The following is a 15,244-nucleotide window of genomic DNA, read 5'->3' as shown; positions in this document are numbered from 1 at the left end:
TTTGCTCGCTGTGGGTCTGTGGGTTCAGGAGCTGTGCTTTATCGGTGTCTCCAGCCAAGGGCTGCCTGTGGAAGTTGTTTATTGCAGCTGCTGCTAATGTTGTTGTTTTTCTTTCTGTTCTTGGTGTTCTAAAACAAAATTACTGTGACTAATGTACCACTGTAAATTTCTGCAGCATCTACAGTGCTGCTGTCTGCGTGTGATGCATGGTGTCTTTTTAGCGTATTTTTTTAATATTTCAGCAGAGATGCCCCTTTTGTGTATTGGCTTAGCAAATGGCAAAGCACTTCTGTGAAATGCTGTGCAGCAAGAAGGTATAAGTCCTGTCTGCTGGACAAATGTCCGTGTTTCTTTATTGATACCCTAAAGTCTCAATGTGCTTCTTAAGGGGAAAATGTTTTCATACATCTCTGAAGTCACGTTGCCAAAAAAGAGAAAGTTATCCCACGTCTGACATCGATCTGAATACAGACAGCAAAAGTGATGTATGAACTGATGCTTCTCAGCTCCTCGTTGGTGCTCCTTAAAGCCAATGTCTGCATCCTGGTGCTGTGTGAGAGGCACCGGTGTGACCTGACCCTGCAGAGGCACTGAAACAGAGATTTCTCCCCCTCAGAAGTAACGCCTTTTTATCCCCGTGCTTTTCTTTCCTTCTAATTTTCAGTTTGTATGTGAGCCCGAGAATAACAGCCCTTGTGAAGTCATCGTTGTTCTTATTTCTTCCTTCTTTTTTACACCAGCCATTGGCACTTTGTTACACACCGGACTCCATAGTAAAACTTTGCAGGCTGTAAACATAGTTAACCTGATTTAAAGCGACAGAAAGTGAAAAAAAAAGAGGTGCCAAATACAGAGTATTGCTTTTCTACAGAGACTTTCCTCTCTCTGCAGTGCGCTGTGTCATAAGTTCTCCCAGAGTGTTTTTGCTTTATCTCATTCTTTGTTTCTGGTTTGCAGACCGCAGAATGGTTCTATGATCCTGTATAATAGGAAGAAGGTGAAGTACAGGAAGGATGGGTATTGCTGGAAAAAAAGGAAAGATGGGAAAACCACCCGAGAGGATCACATGAAGCTGAAAGTCCAAGGAGTGGAGGTAGGAGAACTTTGCAAGTATTCTCCCTCTTTTTTCCCGTGGAAGCTGTGTGTATGTGATTGATTCTCACCAAACAGGTAATTTGCACAGTAATTGTCATCGTTTTGCGTATGCTCATTAAGAGTTGCTCTTAGAATGTGCAGAAATAGATTTTCTATTGAATTTAGACCAGAATCAGACTCTGCTTGAAAGAGTGTTTTGAAAGAGGCTGTTGCTCTACTGATGTTCCTTAGCAACCCAAAAAAAATCAGACGGATCATTTCACCTGACGCGGTATTTCTGGAACGAGCCTGTTTGTTCTAAAATATGTCATCGCTTGACATAACCATTCTCTTACAATCTGTGTGTGAGAAATGAGCTATTGGATCACATCAATCACTTCTGATGCGCAGATGTGGATTAAAAAAATGAGGGTTTTTAATTTTTTTACTGTATTAAACGGGAATTGTATGATCTGGTGGCTGGAGTTCTGATGCAAAGTTAGTTCTTAAGACAACAAGACTGTTCCCTACGTTAACGCCGACCTTTGGGCCAAAAGGATGAAATGTTCGACAGCACAGCGTAGCTGCGTTACCAAGAAATGCTCTGATTTCAGCAAATGAATAGTGAAGCTGTAAGGGTACATATTTGTATAAGCTGTATTGATTTTTGTAGTTAATAGACTGTGAGCACCACTATGGATCAGAGGCTGCACCCGTTTTGCAGGCACAGCACGGAACAATTTGTGGCGCTGCGAGTAATTGGTGCTGCTGAAGGACCAGAGGGGTTCTGCCCACCCTGCGCTGAGTGGCACCAGCACAGCTGCACTGCTCACACGGCACCATTGGGCTCGTGGTGCCATCCGTGCTGCAGGAAGCACGCGGTGCTCTGAGCAGCTGAGTGCATGGAATGCGTTCCATGCTCACGCTCCCTTCTAGGCAATTTGTCATTCTTACATTCTGTCTGTTTTAATGAGGTTTTTGGTTTTAAAATAGTATTAAATAGATTGCATTATATTACACCGGGGAGACATAACTTTGTTCCATAATTTTTACATCCAATAACAATGTTTTATTATGACAAGCCAAAAAAAAAAGCCGGCATAATAGAAATTGTAGTTTGTTTTTGTCTAGTGTTTGCAGAACGGGATTTAATTAACTTCCATGAACTTTAACAATCCAGAATACCAAAACCTGCGCCGCAAACTTTAGCTATAGGACAGCAACCTTTGGCAACCACAGATATGCATTATTCAATGAACACTTCCTGATGTTTTTTTTTTTCTAAATGATCAGCCATTAGTACCTGACTGCTCGTATGTCTGCACCTACCACAATTAAGTCAAATACTTCTACTCTGAACGCAGTAATTCCTGTTTTGTTGCAGTCTGTCTTCCAGAAGGTAACACACCTTTAGTGGAATGTTCAAAGGCTCAGAGAATGCACCAATTTGAAGTTTCTTTCAGTGGTCAATCACTTTCACCACTTAAAAAAATAAGGGTCGTAGTAATTTCCTTCCGATTTGAATGTGCCTGGGTTTAGCCACTCATTCTTATGTCTTTCTCCACTTTAAGAGCCCCTTAGGACTTTATATTTAGCCTCCAAGGAGATACCTGTGCCCTCTAATCCAAGCTGTCTTTTGGACTTCTTAATGTGAAGCCTAATGGGCAGAACCTGGCTTCCTTGTTGTGATACATGTGGGACTTGCTCTGTGCTGCAGTGCCAGGGGTCTCCCAGCAGGTAACGCAGTGCCCAAGCACGAATCTGGTTCCTGCATCAATGCTGTGGACAATTAATGGGATTTTCATCGGGCCCCCAAACTGGTGGAACACAATTTCTACCTAAATCAATGTACTGGGTAGCAAAAGGGGAGTATCAGAATCCAGATTGATCATTTAAGCGTTGAAAAGAAATGAACGTTTTCTCCCTCAGGGTATGAGAACGCGCAAAGGGAGCGATGATTCAGATAGCAGTGATTGATTCAGGAGAGACAGGAGAAAATAAACCCACCTGAACAACCAAAGAGAGACTCGGGTCACAATCAGAAAGTTAGCTCCAGCATACATTTGGAGCTAGAAGAGCTGGATCCATTGTGGAAATCTCTCCTGTACTTTGAGTACGTCCCTCTTCACTTGTCTTTCAGCTTTGCTGACTTAATTCCAGCTGAAACAGGCAAAAATGAGTGCTAATAAATAACAGTCTGGGTCTGGTGCACCATTCCAGTGTTTTCCAAAGGCTGTAGGACAGGTTTCCCTGCAGGATGAGCTCAGGTTCGCTCCGCTTTGCTGCACCGCAGTGCTTTTCTCTCCAGCCCACTCTTAGGTCTTGTTGCTACCTGCTTGCTCATTTTGCTGACAGTGTTGCATTTAGTAATTGCTACAGATCTGAGTTCTGAACCATGTAGAAAAAGTTAATTTTCTTGACCTCAAAATGTTACTTGGAAAGAATTATGTATTTTAACCTTTTTAATTACTAGCTCAGGATACCCTGCACTGCTGCTTCATGGATAGAGTACGTTATTATGTTTCTGATCCCATCCTAACTGGAAGTGATGTTCTTTACTTGGATGCAGGCAACAGATTTAAAATAATAAAAAAAGACCCTTTTAAAAGTTGGAATGATATTGTTGTTAACCACATTAGAGTTTAACAGGGCATGAAATAACTGTCTGCCTTGTGGCACTGCCAGAGCGCGTTCGCTGTTCTTGCAGCCAGAAGATAAATAGGTATCATGGCCGTACTGATGGAAAAATACAAAGACAGCCAAGAACACAGATCGTATCCAAATCAGGTTTTGAGAATGGCAGTTGCTAGGTAAAAAGGAAAAACACGCTGGCCCATACGAGCACTGACCAGCCGATTCTGAAAAAATGTTCTTTGTGTGAGTAGATTTTACCATTCATAGCTTTCTGAGTTTGATACAGGGAATGGCTTCTGCATCTGTCCCAGATTTGGGTAACGAAAAAAAACGGAAACAGTTGCACCACGGGTACTTTGGGATCTTCGTGTTCAGCCGTACCATACAGAGGGATTTGGTGAGCATGGACAATAAAGAAAAACTAGAAAATCTAGGAAGGGGAATAAACTAATTAATCAAGCAGATGTTAAGTGATAACTGCCTGAAATGCTTAAGCTACTGCCTCACTTAGCATCGCTACGAGTAAGGGGTTCGGATATTACTTGGTTAATCTGGTGCACAATCCTCTTAGAAAATGCTTGATAAACCAGAAAGAAGTTAATTTGGCCTTTCTCTTAATATACATCTTTGTGCAATTCTTTGTGGAATCTATTAAAAATCTCCAGTCCGTGATCCTTTTTAAAATTCTAATTAATTAGGATCCCTGGTGATATGTTCCTAATCAATTCACATAATTAAAAATTTTAACTAATAAATAAGGAGTAAGTTGAAATAGCTGTCAAGTAGTTGCAGACTGGTGCTGCTATGGGTGTGCAGGCTGTGGTTGAGCTGCAGTGCACTTGGTGCATTCGCCGCTCCTTTTTCCACCTGTCTTTCCAGGTGTCCATAAATTTCACATCCACACGAATCCATTGCGATCTGCTTCTGCAATTAACATGTGGTTGTATTTTTATAGTAAATATCCCCGTGTTTTGAAAGGCTGGCACAGATGCTCCTGCTCTTTATCCTATATTGAAAACAGGTTTGTTCTTTCCAAATCCCATTGCCTGAAGAGAAGTTAGAGCAAATGGCTCCGTTAAATTTCAGGCAGAGCTCCGACCTGCTGAGCCGCGCTCTGAGCACGAGCAGCGCTGCCTGGGATGTGGTTGTGCCAAATTGCTGCTACGAGCCTGCTGCCCTCCCAAAAACCAATGGTGGTAGCAGCAGCAGCACCGCGTCGTGCGCTGCCTCTCATCTTCATGCTAGAGTGGAAGAGCAGCAGTGCTGTCTGCTGGACAACGAGGACCACCCTCTGCACCCCAGTTCGTTAGCGAGGCGGGTTCATCAGTTTTGATTTAGTCTGGCACCGCTGATTTAAGATTGGAGTGACGAGAGAACAAGATGAGTGTGTTAAGCTTGTAGGTCTGAATTTCTTGTTCTCTAATGTATAGATGTGTGTTATCTCAGTACAATATGACAATCTTTATGAATTCCTTAAAAAAAAAAAAAAAAGGTAAAACTTGATCTAAGTCTTATTAAGAGAGAAACTCCCTTGTGGGGATGGAGATGCAGAATACCAATTTTGTATGCAGGACTTGTATTTAATTATTATCATAACAGTCCCTTAACACTGTTACAGATTAGTCCACAAGGACACAAATGGAAATTTTAGATTATTCAATTACTACAGAAACCCTGGAATATCACTGTCAAGACTTGACAGAGGTTCCTTCAGCTCACCGTGAGCCCCGGCCCGGCGTGCCGTGTGATAACGCCGCGATTCGTGCAGCGCTGGGCTGGGGATCCACAGCGGCGACTTCTCCTTCTAGGATGTGACCAAGTGGCTCTTCTGCATTATGCAAAGAACCCATCACGGAATATTAAGCCAAAAATGTTTTTACCTTTCAATTCCCCGTCAGTGAAAAAGGTACGTGTAAGTTATTACGGGAGGGTGGAAGCGACAAGCAACTTCTGAGATCACACGCTCAGCAGCACTAATCTTGTAAACTATTCCTAGGACAGCCTGAGCCAATTCGCTTTAATTTACATGGGCTTTACTCCCCCTCAGAGGTGAGCTGTGTAGTTTGCAAACTAATTAGGATTACATTGTTCAGTCAGGCTGCTTAATGCATTCCAGAAAAATACTGCGGAATGGCTTTGGAGAAGAAATTAGAGTTTAATGTGAAAGGCTTTCTGAAAATATTACACACATATGTGCATACATTAACACAAAAAAGCACAGCCCTGAAATGAAAGGAGAAAAATTGCTTGGGAGTAGTGACAGTTCCTATACAAATCTATTCTTTATCATCGCTATTAAGGATTTTTTTTCCTTAGGTCGCTGGAAATATTTAACTTCTGCCATATGATTTCTAACCAGAATCTCCCTTCATCTCCTGCAATTCATTGGAGGGCACAGAGCGTAGGAGTGTCTCCCCACTTAGGGTTTGTGTCCCACAGCTCTGATGTCCCTCATGACCATACGGCCTGGCTCCGACCCACGTGGAGCTCCTGCAGAGCACCCGGGCAGTGCTGAAGTGAGGGGTCGGCCCCTCGTGTCTGAAGGGCGTATGGTCATCGTTAGATCTGGAATGAGTCACCCAGGAACCTCTTCCAAAGAGGTCACACGTGTTCTGTAGTGGGATCCCAATGCGTGCACTTACAACAGCATCCATTCTCAGCAAGTGTTGGTGGGGTCTGGCATCATTTTGCAGCACTTGCTGTGTGTCGGGCAGCTTTGACCACGTAACCACCCAACCTTCAGCTGCTGTAGCTTATTCTGCAGTTTGGGCTTCAGGAGCAACGGGAGGGCCGTGGGGCAGAGGGCTGTGCTGCTCGGGGGCAGCGCTCCCTTCAGCACAAGGAATGGTGAGTCTGCACGGGGCAGCTCTGCAGTAGCCGTGCAGGCAGTGGTTTTGCAATGGACTGCATCACCCCTTTTTTCCTGTTTAATAACTAGCGGGAATAAAGCTGAACCACGTGCCGTAGGATTGCAATTCAAATTCCATTCACCGAAGTCTGAGCATTTTCCATTTCGCATGTAAAGGCGGTTTCTATGTAAATTGTTCCAAAAGAATCTCTGTGGACTAATGACATTAGCGTCGGGACAGATTGAAATTGTTTGAGTAATTGATACTACAGCTACATCACGATACTGTAAATGGTAAGAAAGATGGTAGATCAAAGAGTTCTCCTCTCTTTCAGTGGTCCTTCTTAAATAAAACATTAGAGCAAGTGCACAGATAGGGAACGAGCAAACAGCCCCTCCTGCCCTGCCCTGAGACGTGAGGCTGGTGTCACCCGAAAGCCTGCAGCACAAATGCACGTTGACATTTATATTGACTTTTTCCATTTAGAGAAATTTGAAATTAAATATATTTTCTGCCAGCTCTGTGGAAAAATCCATTTATGAAAGCAAAATCCAATAGGAGATCTAAAGATTGGTGGGCAGAAATGAAATATTTTGAGAATAAAATATATGGAGATTGGATTGTTGGATCTATGCTCTATTTAACATGCTGGGGGCTGGAGAGGAAAGCTGAGGTTTATTGCTCTGAACTTCATCCCGATGGCTGCAGTTTAGATGAGGAACTTTAAAGCAAAATGAAAATGAGTACTTGGGGGTCAGAGACAATGTTCTGCATTTACTTTTTTGGACCACCTTTAATTTCCATGGGTGTCCCTGTAGGCACGCAGGAAGGACTCGGCGTGGGTTGGTTTGGTGTTTTTGTGCCTGCAGTGACCTTGCAGTAGATTGCAATAGGCACCAGGTTTCTGTAGCACTGAAGCAAAGCTGCTGCGAAGGGCAACGCTGCGCTTCCACGTGAGATGAAGAGGTTCACTTTTTTCTGCAGGGATCCGTTTGATTGCACGGAGGATCCAGATGATGAAGCAGTGTGTGTCTTATAATCTTGTAATTGCTCTGTTGGCTGTGACGGAGATAAGAACTTCCCCTGGAAAGGAGGAACTCCTGTGTTGCTCTGTTACACTTCTGGCTTTTTAATGTGTTTATTTTTATTTATTTATTTTGTGGTGCGTTAGAAAGGAAATCAAATCACATTTGCTGTATTGCTGCTAATTTTGTATGCATCAGAGATGCATTAAACATTTTCATTTCCTGAGTTCGTGTTCGGAAGACAAAAGTGTACACTGGGAGGGGAAGCAGGAAGATGTGAGTCACATTCAGAGGTTGGGAGGCTCTGGAGGTCCTAAATAAAATCTGGTATTGTCTTTGTACAGCAGAAAATAACCCAGGGGTACCGGAGCCATAAAGAGGGAATGAATGTGTAAAACCAATATGGTCAAAATCAAGTTACTTGTGGGTAGGTAGCGTTGGTACAACTGGCGTGGGATTGGTTATGACTCAGTATTTGGCTAAAGAAATGGAAAGAAAGCAAAAATAGTCCATAGCACAGGAAAGTCCAGTGATTCTGGGATGGAAGTTACAGATGCCACCAGGTGTTGTTTCATCCCTACCACCTCCCTACCACACATCGGGTTTCTGTGCTGGGCCGAGGCGCAGCACTTTTGTGACAATCTCCTTGTATTGTGCACCTTTGCTGCCTTTTGGTCCATAGCTGTGAACGTGTGTACTGGGAAAAAAGAGCTAAAAAGCAGATCTGATGGTGGGACTCCGCCAGTGCCCGCAGGCGGCCCTGTGCCTGCACGGGGCTTTGGGCTGTTGGCGGTGTTACGGCGCAGTCGCCCTTACCCAAAAGACAATTCCTGCTGTGTGACAGGGACACACTGCTAGCACAGTTAATAGTGGAAAAGCGGACAGAACTGGGTTTCAATTTGGCTTTGTCTCTCCGTGTGCACTTCTTAATGGCCACCACTTGGTAGGACAGTATTTACCTTTTTACTGACAAGGGATGTGAATTAGCCAATGTTTGCACAACTCTTGGAACACAGAGCATTGCCTGCAAACTTACACCCTGTTGTAAGAAATGGAAGAGAATTGTGTTATATTGGCCCGTTCCCGTTTTTAAAGCCAGATCGAAATGACACTTACGGTCCTGGTTGTTCCTTGGGACACGCTGTCACCTCTTCCACATGCTCTGATGTGTGCTCGTAGTCCTCTGCAATTGTGTATACCTGTTCTTAATGGCAAAGCTGCGTGCATGAAGGTTGCAGAGCTGAAATCCCCTGTGGTGGAGGTGGGAAGCTTTCAGTGCTGCTGGATGCAGTGCGTCTGTGAGCAGCAGACGGTCGGAGTGATGCTGATCTGTTCAGCTGGATGCTTTGTCAGATTTTTGTATGTGGTCTCGCTTCGGTGGCCAACTGTTTGCAAAATAAGAAGTGCCTCGACCAGCTCTCAGAAAATAGCCTGGTTGCAAAAGCATTAAAAAAAAAAGAGAAATAGAAAAAGCAAGCAGGCATCTTAAACTGAAACAGCCCTAATGAGATATTAGCCCCTGCTGCAGCATAGCTGAGATAAGGGTTGGTGGTGTGAGGGGCAGACAGGGCTGAGGTCGGTGGTGTTTTCCAGTCACAAATACGCAGCATCTGAGAGCATGGCACAGGCAGCTGCCTGTGAACCAAATATCTGCTCTGCAACAAAAAGCACAGGTGACCTCGTCAGCAATTGAGGTAATGTAGGGAATGTAAATTACTGTATTTGAGGAAAAAAATTTTTTTCAACTCTCTGCTTGTCTTAAAAATGCCACGGACATTAGGTTACGTTTAGCAACTGCCTCATTTGGGCAGAAGATCCTTCCCTTATAATTGTATGATAATGTATTCATTCATCGCAGTGTTTTCATATTTCTGCTGCCATCGCGTGGCTGCTGAGGATGAACAGCAGTCTGTGGGCAGCATCCCTGCCACAGCCGAGCCCCGGGGCTGCCGGGGGCTGCAGCCCTTCAGACAGAGCTGTGGGAAGGGCTGGGATTCTCTGCGTCCTCAGGCCCTGGGGAGGCACTGCTGCCTGCCGGAGAGCTGCTGGGTCTCAGCGCGGTGCCGGCTGCCTGTGGGATCTGCTGGTGATTTATGGGGCTTCGCGTCCCTTCGGGGGCTTCTGTTCCCCGCCAACCTAATGCTTACTGTGGCCCAGTAAGGAATAGCGCGCCCACCTTGGGCAGTCTGCTGATACCTCAGGTTTTTACTCTTTTCTGCATCAAGATGAGATTGCCTGCATGCGAGGTGGACCTGTGCCTGTCCCAGTTCTGGGGCTTCAACCCCTGGCTGTCTTGTGTGGGACCTTTCATGAACGAAAAAACCCAACTGTTTACCTAAATGCTTCCCTTAAGCACTTGGGGGTGTGGGGCAGTGCTGGTCTGTGAGAACAGAACCTTTCGCTGGCTGAGGACGGCGATGCCCCTCCATGTAGCTGTTCTTGCCCCTCGCTGCAGCAAATACGGTGCATTTTCCCATAAAAAAGCCCTATGCTACTAAGGACTGCAACATTTTAGAGTACTATAAATGTTCTGAAGATTATGTCTTCTGTCTGACCTAAGTATATTTTATAATGCCGCGTGGGTGTTTCTGTTTATGGTTACACTTTGCCTGCAGTTTTTATGTGCCCATTGCCATAAACAAATTCTGAAGAAATGAGAAAGAAAGAATATATGTATACGTAAGCACGGGAAGGTTGTTACACAATGCTGTGATCTGGCTGCACTGGCTGCCATTCTACTGCTCTGGCTCTTTTGTGTGCATGATGTAAGCAAGTGCTTTGCCCTTTCCGTGCCCTTTTGACAGCCAGGCTCATTGTGATCCTAGGGGACAGTTTTCCCAGCAGTATGTAATGCTACCCGTCAGGGCCGCAGCCATTTGTTTTAGTTTATTTCCTCGAAGTAGAAACAAGCTCCTTAGCTTAAAAAGATGAAATACGTCCTCCTCTCCTGCACTGCATCACTTCCCTTCACACACGTCCTCTCAGACAGGAGGCTTTGCCCAGTGCTCATTAGACTTAATTTTAACAACGGTTCTGCTTTGTTCAGCTTTTTGTAGGCTATAAGGCAGAGTTGCAGACCTCTTTGGAAAACCAATGAGGTCCAAGCAATAGCAGCTGTAACTGAACTTTCTCCAGGATGCGTGGGGCTCCATCCTGCCCACAGCCACAGGAGCACTGCAGGCCTGCAGGACCGCAGTTCTGCTTTTAGATTTCAGTGTCTTTCCAATCTCCCCTTCTTAGAGTAACAAAGAACACGTTCCTAGTTACAATATTTTTGTGTTAAATCATGAACTTTCTTGAGAATGTTGACTAAAGTTTGTGTCCACGTGTTCCATTTCCATCCCTGGGGCACACGGAGTGGGCAGAGAACGTTCCCAAACACAGAGGCCTTTCAATATCTCTTTTTCCACACTTTTGAATTTTTTGACCTACTGTAGTGGCATATGATATATGGAAAAGTTTTGATTGCAAATCTGAAAACTAAAGTTTTATTAATAGCTGTAGGGCACTGGAATTTAATACTTACATGAGTTCTCATGTCAATTCAAAGCATTTAAAAATCCAGCAGTGGTTGAGATTGTTCTATATATAGCAACTTTATTTGAATAGTCTATGTAGCTTTCAAAGTAAATATTAATTCCCTTATGCTATAAACTGTTATTTATCGTGACAGAAAGCCATAAAGTTATTTTACTAGAATATAGCCAGTAAATTGCACATCCTAGATGAGATACAGCACACATTGAATTTCAGCAGCAATTACCCAACATACTTTAGACAAGTCAGTATTAAACACACTTGAATATGAGTTGCAGCCCGAGCTTATGCAGAAAATCCTCCTTAACCGTTCCCCAGCCAAAGCGACCTGTCGGGGGGAGATGGCCCCCAGGTTGCAGCAAGAGCAGCCCAGAGTCAGAGACCGAAGTGCACAGAGCCATGAAGCAGTAACTCATTGATAGCACTCCTTGCGTTTTGACTTATTTAATTACCTAAGTTACTCATTAGAAGTGCCTTATAATTGCCTGATTCTGAAGTATTGCAAGAAGTCTGCTTTAATTATGCTTTTCTTTCTTTCTTTCTTTCTTTCTTTCTTTCTTTCTTTCTTTCTTTCTTTCTTTCTTTCTTTCTTTCTTTCTTTCTTTCTTTCTTTCTTTCTTTCTTTCTTTCTTTCTTTCTTTCTTTTTTTAAGACAGTACATTTAGACTTGTACAAAGCAATTATTTAAAAAGATTGATTTTTACTAATTTTTGTTATAAATGAAGATAGATGTCCTGTCCAGGAGTGTAGGCTGCTGGTGAAAGTGGCCAGAGCAGCATTTCTCAGGCATAAGCAATAGAGCACAAGCAGAGCTACGTCTCACCCTGCAGTGCTGTGGGCAGAGGACCTGATCTCTCTACCTCCACGCGGCCACGTTCTGACTTTGCTTTGGAAATTAACATGCAAAGCTGAAGGCAATAGTAGTTATAAACATCTCACATATTTGCATGAAAACTGGGAATAAAAGAGACTTAACTTTGTCTATAAAATCAGCTGGGCTGCTTTCAATACCAGAAAGATTCAAACCTAGAGACCATTGCTGAGGGACAATCAGATAGCAAAGAAACTTGTCAGCATGCAACCAACTAATATTTGAATTGTAAGAACACCTTTGAAATTGCTCAACTCTTCATTAAACAAACAAAATCTCAAGTGGTTTGGAAATAGCTCATGTTTTTAATGTTAAATTATGAAAATCAAAGAAAAATGTGTAATGATTGTTGAAAGTCCATTTTGGGAGGAGAAACCCAAGCAGAAGATTGTTAGCTGTAATGCTTCTTGATATCTTATAATCAGGAGGGTACGTTAATTAAAATATAGATTACAAGGTCAATAAGAACTACTGTGATCATCTGACCTGCAAAACACAAATCGGAAAATTCCACCTATTGATTTCTGATTTAAGCCTTTACTTTCTTGTTGAGCTACTCTTCATCTTACAAAAAAATGCTGGTCACAATTTAAAAACATGGAGAATCTGCTGCATTCTTGGAAATAATAATTCAAGTGGCTGATGGCTTGTACTGTCCGAATGCCACTACGTTTGTCTCCTATTTTCCAGGAGTTTAAAGAGCCTACAGTTGGATCTTTTCCACTTGTCGGCGCTGTCATTGTCGTGGCTGGGAGAACGTGCAGGGCAGGTGAAACACCAATCACTTGGGCTCAGTGCAGTGAGGGCTGTGTGCAGGGAGGCAACCAGAGGAATCATCCATGGGAAGAACAACTGCCTTTTGGTTGTAGAGCAACCTATGCAAGTAAGCTATCCTAAACCCAGCTAGTCTAAAGATAACCTTAAATGCCCACAGCCTTCCTATTTCTCTTACTCTTCACTTGGGTAGGTTAGGCATAAAGAAATTGAATTCCCAACAGCAAGATAAGTTTGGCAGATTGCATGTGTACTTCTGTGAACCTTGTGCTAAACCTTTCCACTTTCTCCAGTTTCCATCTATTTGCTACTTCTGACTTTATTCATCCTATGATTTTTTAGAGCTTCTTGCCCTATACTGCTGCACCTACTGCTCAGACCACACTGCTTCCCTGCCACTGCCCTGGTGTCTGTCAGGTTCCTGGCTTCCAGAAAAAGTTTTTTCAACTTATTCGTACATGGTCTTTGGGAGGCCACAAGTTGTTGAATTTCTATTGAAATTCAATATTGAATTCTATTGTCGAAAAGGAAACTTTTTCTCAAAAAAAAGCAAAGTTTTGTTCTTGTTCGAAAAACAAAACTTGCTTTTGTGTAGGTTGCCAGAGATAGCCTTCAGTAGGATGAAACAACAACAAATTCTAAATATAGCTAAGTCAAGGTCTGCACTTCTTAGCTGATACAGCAGCGCAACCAGAGTCCTGGTGATGCAGTGATGTGCACGGGAGAAAGATTCCGTAAACTTGGTCTGTGTTGTGTGAAGAAATAACACAACTGCTGGCAAGAATACAAAGCTGTATGGAGAGAGTCTATCAAACAGAGTTTAATTACAGTAGGTTATAAAAATATCACGATGGAAAATTGCAGGGTAGAACAGAGTGCACTTCTACCAGGATCAGCGAAGCTGAAGAAACCTCATGCTAAAAGTCAGGCTGTGAGCACAGAAAGAAGCAAGAAGTTCAGGAAGTCGCTGTGTGTGAGCAGTGCAAGTGCAGGCTGTATTGCTCCAAGAGCTGCAGCGGAGTTTGTGACGGATGACTCACCCCACTTCTGAGCGGGGAGAAGGAGTTGCTCAGGTAGGTGTCCTTCGTAATGCTGCTAACAGGGCGGAAGGGAAGGACGCCAAACCAGCAAGCCAATTCCCAGCCCAAATGATATGAAGTTGCTTGACACGCTATCCTTCAATACGAGTTTGGTTTAGTACAAATATGCCCAGATGCCTAGGAAATTGGAACAATGCAAGAGGGAAAATTTGAATGTCAAAAGGCCGCTGACAGATTGTCTTTGTCAGGAGTGTGGATCTGAGTCTGGCAAGTCTGGGACTTCAGCACAGGAGCGTGAGTCAAGGCCGTGCCCTGTTCAGTCCCTTTGGCAAGCAAGTGAAACCTAACAGAGAGTTGGTCAAAAACAAGAGCCTGAATTTTAATGTGTCTATAAAATGTTTCTGGTGGTGTTGCATAACAGATGGGTCAATTCTTGTGCTTTCTGCTGCACCACATTAGTTCTTTTATGTATTATTTCTGATCTGATAGAACATAAGTAACAAGCCCTGCACACATGCTCAGGTTAATATTATCTCTTCCTATGGAGATCATAATTTTAGATAAGGGGCATGCAAAGGTTGGGGAAGTAGAAGCTCTAAATATAGAAGAAATATTAATGCATGAGCTCCAAGCCGTTATTGGTTAGCATGTTTCTTGGAGGCATTGCAGCAGAGGGAATAGTCCAACAGCACACAAAATGCTGAGGCTGCTCTCTCCCCACACACTCCTGGCTTTCCTCTTTTTTAAACTATTTTTGTCATTCTTTCTAGAAAAACACTCGCATTTTCCTATTCATTACAGTTGTTACTGCTCAGAGCCTTCCCATGTACTGTGATAGCCCTCTTGTTCTTTCAGCCACTTCCCTTTGGCCATTTAAACTGTTCAAAATTGTCCTTGCCTGCCATTCCAATTCTGTCACTTTTTTGGAATCTCTTTAGTGGCATCTTGGCTTTCTCTGTATTTGTTTCAAGGCCCCGTTCTTCACCTTTCGCGTTTTGGTGTTTTGCCCCATTCACGCTCTTGTCCTGATTTCTTGCTTATTTCTGTAATCCCCTTCACCCCTTCCAGTTTCTCCCCTGGTCCTTCATTTCCTGCTATTTCCAGCCCTATCTGTCTCTACTGAGCATCTTTTCTTCCTTTGTCCTTGTATGCCTTTTCTGTACTACACTGCATATGTTTTGGGCCTTCTTTTTCAGTGAATACTGTCTACATTTAAGGCTGTATAAATGATTAACCACGCTGACAACAAAATATAGGGCATGGTGTGTTTTTGGATAGGAACTACATTGCCACTGAGAATACACTGCACTTCAAGTGATGCAAATGTCTTTCACCAAGTAAAAGAAACGCCTCGGACCTTCACAAAGTCCTGTTTTTTATAGCAAGAGGCTCACGGTGACAAACAAGACCTTGAAGTGCTTCGTCTTTGCAGGCACAGGG

The 15,244-nt window shown here is 43.4% G+C and overlaps 1 protein-coding gene across 11 annotated transcripts in view; it reads left to right on the top strand.

Annotated features, from left to right (window-relative positions):
- CAMTA1 (calmodulin binding transcription activator 1) overlaps positions 1–15,244 on the top strand; it is a 227,757-nt gene that overhangs the window by 87,375 nt on the left and 125,138 nt on the right. For all 11 annotated transcript variants that reach the window (XM_085242254.1, XM_085242255.1, XM_085242251.1 and 8 more), the window contains one exon: positions 958–1,093. In XM_085242254.1, the coding sequence (XP_085098380.1) occupies positions 958–1,093 (136 nt within the window). The remainder of the gene's footprint in view (positions 1–957; positions 1,094–15,244) is intronic.

The sequence above is a fragment of the Meleagris gallopavo genome, chromosome 23, assembly GCF_905368555.1.
Source record: "Meleagris gallopavo chromosome 23, MGAL_WU_HG_1.1, whole genome shotgun sequence".
NCBI lineage: Eukaryota > Metazoa > Chordata > Aves > Galliformes > Phasianidae > Meleagris > Meleagris gallopavo.
Note: the sequence above shows the minus strand (reverse complement) of the source record. Positions and strands in the feature narration are given on the sequence as shown.